The 11,890-nt window shown below is 41.8% G+C and overlaps 1 protein-coding gene across 1 annotated transcript; it reads right to left on the bottom strand.

The window, feature by feature from the left end:
• Positions 1 to 835: 835 nt before the first annotated feature.
• CNMD (chondromodulin) lies at positions 836 to 11,139 on the bottom strand. Its single transcript, XM_019529826.1, has 5 exons — positions 10,969 to 11,139; positions 9,147 to 9,260; positions 5,526 to 5,679; positions 3,973 to 4,175; positions 836 to 1,512 (listed from the first exon to the last, which is right to left on the bottom strand). Exons 1-5 carry the CDS (start codon positions 11,134 to 11,136, stop codon positions 1,297 to 1,299), a joined length of 855 nt encoding a protein of 284 aa, XP_019385371.1. The 5' UTR covers positions 11,137 to 11,139; the 3' UTR covers positions 836 to 1,296.
• Positions 11,140 to 11,890: the final 751 nt, after the last annotated feature.

The following is an 11,890-nucleotide window of genomic DNA, read 5'->3' as shown; positions in this document are numbered from 1 at the left end:
CAGGGGTGATCTGATGGCCACCTATAAGTTTATCAGGGGTGACCACCAGTATCTGGGGGAACGTTTGTTCAGCAGGGCGCCCCAAGGGATGATGTGGTCGAACGGTCACAAACTCCTCCATGACTGTTTCAGGCTGGACATGAAGAATTTCTTTACTGCCCGAGCCCCCAAGGTCTGGAATAGCCTGCCATTGGAGGTGGTTCAAGCACCTACATTGAACACCTTCAAGAGCAAATTGGATGCTTATCTTGCTGGGATCCTATGACCCCAGCTGACTTCCTGCCCTTTGGCTGGACTCGATGATCTTCCGAGGTCCCTTCCAGCCCTAACATCTATGAAATCAGCAGCCACATTGCAAGCTCTCTACTTGGGCTGGAGAGCAGTTACTCACTTGTGTAGTTCTGCTGAAGCCAATGGAGCTTCACATGACACCCATGAGGGGTCCTCAAGGATCACAATCTGGCCTTGAAGGCTTCTAGGTTAAGGACATGTAAGTAAAGCAGCTATCATAGATTCTGAAGTGCCTTGAGGCTCTTTGCAGTGTACAACCGGATGTAAGTGCCTTTCTGTCTAATGGTGTTACAGAGTTGATGCTATAGTGGTGCCATGGATACAAGACTTGATTCTGGGGCTACTTTGATGTGCTGTTGTACAAAGCCATGTGGTTCTCTGGCTGTGTACATTCCTTTCGATGGCTCCTCTTTTTCTTGCCTTTTCTTTTTGCTGCTATCATTAATTCTTCTCTACCCGGAGCAGCTTAGTGGGAAAGGTATGCTGTAATTGGTTTATAACTGCTCATAACGATCTGGCAACTCTGTATGAGTAACAACAGGGAGCCACTTAACTAGTGATTTATTTAAGTAAGCGACATGGTTGAAAGGTAGTCCCAAATGTACAAGGTTAGCTAGTCACCTAATTGGACATGAATTTTCACATATAGTTCACAAGGGACAGATTTATTATGAAATACCAGATTTGAATTTATAAGCAAGCTTCTAAACTTATTTATAAGCAAAGTTAGTATAATCTGTTTTGGGACATCTTGCATTCCACATTCAATAGCTTTTAGCACATAGTTCACTTGAAGAATACAAGTTACACTTGGCATTTGTAAAGCTCATCAAATATTAATTTAAGGTTTTATTTACAGATGGAGTAACAGACCTCATTTTGGTACATTAGTATAAACTTAGTGTTTTTAAAAATGAGAATTGGTAATGTTTCTTTCTTTGGCTGTAGTCTTTTATCAGTTTTTCAAGCTGCTGCTTTTTTGGTCAAGGCTCTGACTGCTCCATCTCACACAAGACCCATGATACGGGCCACCCACCATCTGCAAGGCATAATTATTCGGCAGGCAGTACGGCATCCTTGGTAGTTATAAGGCCAAGGGTAAAAGCCCATGAGAGGTTCACAGATTCTCTGGCACTGTGTGTAACTTCGTCTACATTCACTACAGCATATGCCTTGATGGTCCAGCATTGGGTCAAAAGCCATTCCTTCACCTTCAAATTGCTGAAACACAAAATAAAAACATGGTCTCTTAAGTATGTTACACAGAAACAGAAATGTCCCACATTTGAGTTACCCATCAATCTTGGCTTGATTTGCCATTACTTTGCTCACTTCTACACTAGAATTGCCCAAGTAAATAAATAGGTCACAATGTGAAGTCAGCCCTCTGCTTTCATATCATTATTTTGCTTTCCCAATTTTTTGAGAGCATTAAGGTCATGAAAAGTTTAAAAGCAGTAAACTCCAAGGTAGAGACATTAGTGATGGCAGAGAGATATGAGGTTATCCAACCCCGTCCAGCTCAGGGTACAGGACTATTTCCCACCCCCCACCATAACACTTTCAAATGCTTTGTTGAGTCTTGTCTTTAACTAAGTCTTAAGTGGCTGCAATTGCATCACCTTCCCTGAGAAGACCATTTCACAACCTGTGCTTTGTAGGATTTTTTGATACTCGGAATCCATTTACCTTGTTTTTCAACCACTCCTGTTCTCCATTGTGTGGTGAATTCTGGAGAACTGGCTGTACTGCACTGTCTTGCCAGGAAGCAAGAATTTACAGCATTGGGAGAGGCAGAGAATATTGACAGACTCCATGGCTATCAGAGCCTTTCTATTCCTCCTCCTGGGAGAAAGTAGGAGAAGGCTTAGCTCTTTTTATTCAGTCCATTATTTCCCTCTGGTGCCTCTTTGGTGATAAAGAACAAGAAGAATTATGTCTAACTCATGCTTGCATTTTTACCCACTGCTCTCAAAGCCCCTTACTAAAGAGAGGAGCAGCATGTCCTCCATTTAGAGATTGACAAGCCAAGGTACTGAAAGACAAACTAATCTTGTCCCAGGTCTTACACAGGTCGGTGGCAGAGCTGCAAGCAGAACCCAGGTCTGAGACCTGATCTACTGCTCTGTGTTATACCAAATTGCTCCTTAAAAGGAAGAAGGAAAGAGCAGAAAGGGTCTGCTTAAGGCCAGGGCTAAACATGTCTCATAAATCAAAGACCTCCTTTCCCAGTGCTTACAGAAAATTGAGAGCATCTTCCAGTAAGTACCTTCTGTATAAAATGAGTTGATTGTCAGTAAGGAGTCCCCAGGGAAGCCTACACCAATTGTACTGCTGTTGCTCTTCAGAAAGCTCCTTGGTTTGCCTCAAAGACCCCTTGCACCTTCTAACTGGGTTATAATCCCTTCTGGCTGGCCCTACCGGGGATTTAATTCTGGTGCTGACTTTGGGTCTGGTAATTAACTGAATTCATAAGAAATGGAATCAATTTAGTTCTAGGTGATTTGTTTTAAGTCTAATTAAGAGGTGTCATCTGAGTAGAACACTGTCATAGTGCAATGATTTCCTGCTGCTACTTAAATGTCAAGACAAAGTTGAAACTTATTTTCCAAAGCAGGAGATGTTGATTTTGTGACACTGCCCTATTAAAGTGACTTTATTCCTGCTGCACCAAATGATAGATATGAATTGTCTGATGTAGGTACAGGAGGGTAGAAGCTGCTCCTGAGATTATTAATAGTTCTGCTGCAGTGGGGCAGGCTTAGAGCAATGGGGTGTCTTAACATTTTCATTCTGTAAATCACATCATGTCAGAGACGGAGGGAGAACAAGGACCACAGCATGGCCCTCTCATCTCTCTGACTTCTTTTGCTGCTTCATTTCCTCATAAACCCAGCCGGAATGCAGTAGCCCAGAGGCCAGATGGACGTGGCTTGGTCCTTATCTTCATAGTCAGTGTTATGGGTAGAGGAAAGGGGTCTTGTGGGTGACATCTTTTATTGGACCCACTGCATGGTTGGGATAAATTTAGACACGCTTTTAGGTACACCTGCAGGTTTCTGGGAGAGAAGCAGGCAGAGCAGAGCTAAACAGCAAATGGAACAAGGGTTGGAACTGATATGGCTTGTGAATTTCAAGTACAACAAAGATAACTGACCCCTTGTTGATAAAAGGAAAAGAATAAAAACACAGATTCACCATCCAGCAGAACGTAGATACATTGCAAGGCTGGGTTCTTTACCTTCTCCCTCCCACTGTGAATGAGGTTTTCAAAGTAATCAGGACCATACAGAGCCTCATCAAGCAGCTATGTGGGACCCCTGAGGTGCTACAGCTGTTTGCAGCTGGTTTTATTTCAAAGGGTGCTGCTTTTCTGACCAGCTGCTGAGTTCCAGTTCAGTAGAGATGTGGTGGCCTTTGAAGTAAAAACCACAACAAAGAGCCTTTAATTTGGCAACCTGCTGTGAGCCACCTGGATAGGAATGATCCAGTTCTGCTATAATTACTCACCACACCATGGAGACTGAGAAGAGGGAGGAATCCGCCATTTTACATGTCTGCACAGCTGTATGAAACTATTTTGAGAAGTATATGCACAAAGAAATGTAAACCCAGTACATGTTAAATACCTGCAGAAGTCAAATGACTTCAAAGGGGATTCTAGTGCAGATGTATACTTACATAATACGGGTTATCTGGATTAAGTATTTGATCAGATTCGTGGCTACTGGGCTCAGTGTCATTAGACTGGCGGTCAGGCTCTTGAAGTGGCTGCCTGGTGGGTGGCCTGGTGCTTGTTTCTTTTGTAGTGGCTTCAATTTGGTTTATGTCAAAATTTGCTTGGCGTATTTTTCTCTCAATTTCTCTCTTCTCCCTTTGGTTATCTGCAGAAGAAGTCACTGATTTAAATGTGTTCTTGCACTAGTTCAAGGAAAACATTGTGAATGGACAATCCAACAAAACGGGATTGTAACTGCAAAGATAGGTAGGCTCCAGATGGGAGCTATGTACAGACTGTGCAATTCCATATGTTTCAAGATTTTTTTCCCCCCCTTTTTTCCCAAATAAAAAAGGGCAGACTTGGGAAGGGCATTGGACCCACTGAGCTGCTGACCAGTGACATTCACAGAAATGAATGTTGAAAGAAAACAGAGCTGGAAGGCATCTTGGGATGTCATAAGCCCAGCCGCCTGCTCAAGGCAGAATCATCCCAGACCAGTGTTCGTTCAATATGTTCTTAAAAATGTCCAAGAATGCAGATTTCACAGTCTCTGTAGGTAGCCTATACCAATGCTAAACCACATTCTTCCTGAAGTCCAGCTTACATAGTCAGCTCTCAAGCAGAGCAACTGCAACTTTTTGTAATTTCCAAAGCATGGATTTATGATAGAAAAAGAAGTGGCTTGAAGGAGGATGTGTGAGACCTGGAAAAGTGGCTTAGTTATCTCTCATAGTACTTTTTTGATGATTAGTGCTCATGTGCCAGGCACAGGAAATGTTGGAAATTTTTAATTTAGCAAGTTTTGTTTTGTTGGTCATGTAAAAAATATACCAGCAAGTTGCACCCTCCAGATGCTGTAGTATCACTCACTCTTTTATCTTTCTACTAAATATTTAATACTAAACTCTGAGAGCATCAAGGAAGAGGCAGTTCCGCTTGTCCTCTGCCACCAGCCCTCTGCAGGAAACCCTTCCAGTCATCCTTCATAGTCCTTTTTTCTCCATTGGACCAAATAGGTACAGTACTTTTTTTCCTCCCTCATCTCCCTGCCCAGTGCCTGAACACCACTCCCTATCTACCTCCTGGGCACCAGTGTCACATTCTCTGCCCAACTCCTCCTAATCTGCTTGCTGTGGCCTCACAGTGGTGTTGGTTATGCCTCCTTTGACAATTTTATATGGCCTCTTCTCCCTGCCCGCCTCCATATTCTAAGAAATCAGATGGCCTGAAGGTGAACTTAACTTCATATACATTCTTTGGTATAGCTGTTCTGGAGGGAAGGGAAGAATAGGCCAGAGAGTTTCACTTGGGGAGTTTGGTGTTTCCCATCATGAGTCTCAGCACTAGGCTGCAAAGAACTTGGGAGGCAGGCTGGGGAAAAGGGACACTAGATCCATGACGATACAGATCTCATAGCTATAGGCCCTGGCGGTTTAGATTTATTGGAAGGGAGGAAAAAAGGAGTTGGGGCACTCTCTTTTTAATTTTTTTTTTTTTTTTCCTCTAATAATACCTTTAGTGTATGTTGGTCGAAGCCAGAAAATTGGAAGATCTCCACACAGCTCTAGGATCTTGGAGCTCAGGAAACTTTTGTCCTTTACAGGCTGGTCCACAGCTACCCAGATAAGGGAATTTTCATCAAATTTAACTGGCATGATTTCATCTTCCTGCAAGTAAAGAGTATAAAGCCTCTCATCCGGTGTCCTGTATATGTTACCTGTGCATCTTTATGTCAACAGCCAGGCACCAAACACAGCTTCAGCCGAGACTGATGCCAAATATGCTTCTGAAGATCGTTCTGCCTTGCAAATTACTTGCACAAAATGGGGCCTTAATCAAATGGACATCAATGGAAAAAACTCCTGGAGTGAACCACTGAGGCAAACGGCAAAACTAGCCTCCACATTAACGGGGCTAGGGTTTTGTGCCCACTGTCTTTAACAGGGCTTATATTTGGGCCAGAGGATCAGCTTCTTAGCTGATGTAAACTGGTATAGGTCCACTAACATGAGTGGAACTGAGCTGATTTAAACTAAGAACAGCTCAAAATGTTTATGGGTTGTTGGCTTCTGTTCATTTTAGGATGTTGCTGTAATAGACATAGCCACTCTCCTGAAAGTTAGGGCAGGTTCTGGTTTGGATACAGATACTTCCAGTTTAAAGTTAATATGATGGGTCTGATAAAAGGTCTTGTTTAGTAGACCCAGTTCAGTTGACCAAGAATTTGAAGTATAAGTTAAGAGCTTTCATTTTGAAGTATGCCCTGCAGGTTTTCAGTTTGTAGCTTCAGAATAATATGACTGATTCTTTAAACTTTTTTGTTCAAAGTTTTATTTTACAAACAAAATGTAGCTATTTATTAACAGCACTGAAACTTCTTTAAAAAGCCTCCTGTGCATCCTGAAAACTGGTATGATTTCAAAGTTAAACTTCTGAATTGCCTCTCTATGTCACTAAGATTTGGTAGATAATCCACTAGAATCAATTAATTTTGCCAAGTTGTTCCCTTAATATATTTACTTACTTTTATAGTAGGTCTCATGGAATCTAAATTCGCTATTCAGTTTTTATAGCAAGAGCAGCATGTTATTTATATTTTCCCATTTGAGTTTTTCCCAACATCCCCACCATAAAAACAAAAAACCTCCAAACTTAACTGGATCTAGATAAGAAAAATAATCCAGTTGTTGATCTCCAAAGAAATTTTCCTCAACCCTGTGAGTAAACGGACTTCTGATATCTACACATTTATTTAATGAACCAGTTTATGCTCAATATAGGTTATAATTAGATATGTATTGGAACAAAAGATTTATATATATGTGTATATATATTTAACTGTAGATGCCAAAATTGACTAATGCAACAATTGAGGTGACATTTATAATCAGGTAAGTCAGGCAATGAAGAATTCTCAATGTTTCAATGTAGCATCAAGTTGGCAAATCATCTAGTCTCTGATGCATGCCTTTCAGGGCAATATATAGTAAGTAGCATGGTAAAAAAAAAATTGCATGCAAAAATCAGGATAGCAAACACTTCTGCAACCGTGGAGGAACATCTGTTTTGCCAGTAGAGGTATAACATTGCATGATGGCAACTTACTTCTATTTTCAATAGAAAGACATTGCCTTTACTTAATAATGTTAAACTATCCCAATTAGGCAAGAGAGACCACAGCTCCTTAAAATAATGAAAGGGGGTTGATCCAGCCCCCAGTGAATTCAATGGAAGTCTGGCATTCCTTCAGAAGGATTTAGTTCTGACCTTTGGTGCTCTCCCCGTTAGTTTTAGAGAGCTGCTTGCTCCCTCTCATTAAGTAAATGCATATTAATTATAGCAGCACAGAGTACAGTAAATTGTCATTCAGACTACCTTCACTGCACAACTTCTGGGGTTTTTTTGTTTATTTTTTTTAACACCATAATTTTCTCCCATCTTGGTGTCAAAGCACAAGGAGAGGAAGTGGGAGATGGTTTTGACATTTACAACCTCCCTGAGGCAAATCATCCTGAGAACCTCAGCAGTTCTTTTTCTACCTACCCAGCTTTTTATTTCCCAGCTTTTTATTCCTACCAGTGGAATAAAAGCTGCAGCTTCTTAGGTTGGGCAGAGAGGACATATATTGCAGTGTCACAAAGCAGAGAATAGGTTTATTATGCTGTGTTAAAAATCTCAGCAGATGCTGCTGAACTAGCAAATGAGATTTTGTCAATCGCACAAAATTTTTTTTTTAATTATTTCTTTCTCCCATCTTAAAGTTAATGCACTAGTAGGAGGAAATCAGGGCTCTATGCATTCCACATTCAAACCACAGCTGCTTCTACTGTAGTTATGCTTGTAGCTCTGGGGCTGGGGAATCAGCATACAGTAATAGGACCCGATGGGAAACAGGCACAGAAGTAATCCTGAGCTGGTCTGTATTCCATTTTGTGCAAAGTGTTTCTGTGCCAGGCAGTCTCCAAGGAGAGGTTCTGGGGGCTGCCAGGTAGGTTCGGCCTCACTGGCAGTGCAGCTTTTAAGGTTTTGGAGCGGTGCCCAATGCAAGGCAGTTGGGTCACTTTATAGGGAGTGCTGAGGCACAAGACAACCATGGCCTTGTGGGGATTCCTCACATCTGTAAAAACTGAGCCCAGAATCTGAGGAACTTAATTCTTTTCCTTCAAAGGTGATCTGTGTGAGGAAAGCCTCAGACTTTCCAGCCCCCAACTTGGGACTGATTTGATTTATGGTGCACTCGCACAAAGTCCTATAGTTACTATAACTGGACAAGGTTTATTTTTGCTGGGACTGGAAATGCAGATTTCATGCTCCCAAAGAGAAGAAAAGTATGGCTTTCTGCTGTGGCAGGGTGGCTTATTCTCTGTTGGAAGCTCCGTGCGGGCTGATGTTGCTATCAGTCAATTATTTTCTGCTTTTACTTTAAATTCTCCAGCCAGTTCTGGCTACTTTGTCTGATTCTTGTCCAACCCCTGACAAGGCAGAGGTTGTAGGTACTTTGTGTTACTGCAGTCCTGTTGCCTTCCCTTACTGGGGCCCTCTGCCACAGTGAAGAGTGTGGAATGACACAGAGCCAGGGAAGTCAGTGGAACAATGTGGGCAAAGTGCTCAGGGTCTGGTCCCTGGGAAGCTTAATTTCGAAACACCTACAAAAAAAGGCTTTTTGCAAACATGAGGTGCAGACATCCCTGTTTGAGAACTATGGTCACAGCATTTCAGCCCAAAATTTGTAGTCCCTTAGAACAAAATGCTACCTTAAATCAATGCCCTAGAATCAAGTCTGGTTTGGGAAACCCATTTTTAAACTAGCAGGTCTGAGGTCAGTTCAATTTTTCTTTTGCTTTGGACTTCAAGTTTTTTCCCAATGCACCAAGAAGATTCCTTTTTACACCATTTCTCAAGGTCTTGATCAACAGGATCCCTCCCTCTGGTCCAGTCTAGACACAACTCTCCTAAAAGCTCATCCAAACCACTGTCTGGATTGGTTACAGCAACTAATTTTTCCTTATCAGTTTTTCTCAGAGGCATTTTCTCTTCCCTTCCAGGGCACTTGCTGACCAACCAGATCATTGTATTTAAATGTCCTTTAAAAGTCTTATGGGTTTATTAAGTATCTTAAAAGATTTCTCCCTACCAGCTCAAATGAGAGGCTCTCTTTAGTCATGGTATCCACTTCAGGAACACGAGCTTTAGCTTGTGCTTTAATGTAGCATTTTTCTCCTCCGGCAAAACGGATTCCGGTTATGCCCTACAAAACAGATATTTCATGGTTACCTCCATTAATGTGTCATCCAACTGCTTACAACAAGACCACAGAGAAACTATGTCCAAGCCAAGTGTAAGCAACTTGCTGCATTTTGTGCAATTTCTATTGAAGCAGACCCAGCGCATAGAGAACAAAGGCAGAATTCCAGTGTTTGTTGTAATATGTGTTTTTATAATTCTAAACAAATGACACGCAATTCCTACATTTCTAACATCTTGGAATTCGAGACTGCTTGGAAAAAAGGTGCAGACTATATGTTTTATGCAAAGGTTAGTCTTTCTCGAATCTTCTCCTCTTCCTCAATTCCCCATGAGTCTGGTTTTCCCCACACATTAGGTGGATCAAAAAACCCCCCTGTCCTTATAATCTTAGCATTTTTTTTGCCCCCTCCCCACCTGCCATCTTGCTCTATTTTGTTTCATACAGAGGGAGCAAAGGAAAGGATCTCTACAACGATTATGTGATCCATGAAAACTGCTCTGCTTAACTATTGGGCAGAAAGAGATGTGCAGTGTCAATAAGGCTACTTTGGAATGGGCCATTCATGTTTTTGAGATACCTCACCAAGGAGGGAAACCGTTTTGCAAAAATGCCATTAGTTATGGTCAATGCATTTCTTAAAACACAGATATTCTTGCCCTGAGCAATTTGTGTGAGCTACTCATCCCAGTGTCATAGCTCTGCTTTGCTTACAGCCCTAGACTAGCAAATGAACAAGCAAATACACTTGGATGCCAACTTTTCTAAGGGTTACTAATGGGTTTCCTCTGCCACTAACATAAGGTGTATTTCCTCAATAGTCTGTTCAGCTTACATTTCAACTCTTTGGGACTCAAAACTTAAGTTGGCCCTTTTGCTTTCCTGGACCCTGACCCCAGCACTCAGTAAGTGAAAGCAGAGCTCATTTACCTCAGTCAGTTAGCCTTGGCAGCCAATTTCTGCCCCACATACTCATCTGTAGACACCCAACCAATTGTAATTGTTCCTAGGTCTCTGTTGAATATTTGGCTGCACTTACGCAGCAGCTAATAGCTGTCATGAGGGGCCAGGGCTAGAAGAATTCATTGGATCTCCACTGAGATGGCATTTCTGTACAGATGTGGAATAGTGAAGGCACATGACTAGAGGCTCACCACCAACTTTATAGTTCAGCTGTCAGTAAGACTGATGCTATGATCCCAGACTATACTGCCAACAACTGCAGACTGTTTGGGGATTCAAGGTTTTCCCAAACATACATAACTATCCCTATGCATGCACAGAAGGCAGGAAGCCACTTCCTCTTCTGTTCCTGGACTTAACAAGTGGGGAAGGGCAAGGCCAGCAGAACCCACATAACTTCCCTCACCAGCTTTCTCTACCTGGTTTTGTTTTAGATGTTGCATTTCTTTGGCTTAAAGCTTAACCTTGCTTCCTCTAAAGTCAATGCGAATTTTTCCACTGACTTCAATGGGGCACCTTAGGAGATGTTTTCAGGGAACAACGCAATGCTGTATAGAAATGTGTGAAGCAGCTCGGATACTGGAAGCAATATAGTCACAAAGTACAGTGTTTCACCTCAGCTAATTAGCTTTACAGAGAAGCTGGGAATATTGGCTCGGGTGCAGAGCTGCACTAATTCTGCCAGCATACGCATGGAGTCCAATGGTAGACAATGTCTAATTTGAAAGACCTGAATGATTGTACTTACAATCTGGAAATCATGCACTTCTACAGCCTCTTCACTTCCACTTCCAGTTTTAAAGGTCTCTAGGTTGTTTCCAGTATCTATTTCCATTGATCCTTCTTGTACTTTTCCATTAATACTCATAGTATAATGAACATTATAAACCTGAAATGGAATAAAGAATATTATCATTCTTTTTTTTGGGGGGGGGGGGGAAGGGGTGGTGGTTTGTATCTTCCTGTCTTTCACTTTTAGACCAAGTCATATGCCAATCTGACTGTCATATCCCACTTCAGTTCCTGGCTTTTATTCATACTTACACGTTTTTATTCATACTTACTATTGTGCCAAAGTCAAAATCCCACTAATACCCCAAAGAATGGTATTCACAGGCAAGCACTTTTTACTGATATTTTGACATCAGCAAAACTAAAATGAGGAATAGGTTAAGTGTGATTTAGGCCCCTGGCACATGTTCATTTAAAGGCACCATGGGATCTTATCCTCAATCCCAAAAATCACATCATCTGTCATGCCACCCATGCATGGCTGGAGGCATGATAGTTTGGATCTGGGATCAGATCCCAATCGCACCCATTCTATCTGCCAGTTCAGGGAAGCCTGGGATTGTGGTATAAATGTTCAGTGTAATGGGGGCCTAAGGAGCTTTTCTAAATCATGCTGTGGGGAGAATTTCCTGACATTATATTGTTCAATAAGCTGGTTAACTGCACAATAAATGTAGGCCTGTTACATGTAAAAAGTAATTATCACATGATAAAAATGGCCAACCAGCCATAAATATATCGCTTGAAAAATGTAGAACATTTTGCATCTATTTTCCACCAAACTTTAAATTGAATGTGTGGCATGTTACCCTTTGGGTGATGGGAAGTCAGAGAACTCAGTGAAACCTAAGGTGACTGCTCCCTCCCCAACCTCAGCT

Source organism: Crocodylus porosus, unplaced genomic scaffold (genome assembly GCF_001723895.1).
Source record: "Crocodylus porosus isolate Cpor-Errol unplaced genomic scaffold, CroPor_comp1, whole genome shotgun sequence".
NCBI lineage: Eukaryota > Metazoa > Chordata > Crocodylia > Crocodylidae > Crocodylus > Crocodylus porosus.
Note: the sequence above shows the minus strand (reverse complement) of the source record. Positions and strands in the feature narration are given on the sequence as shown.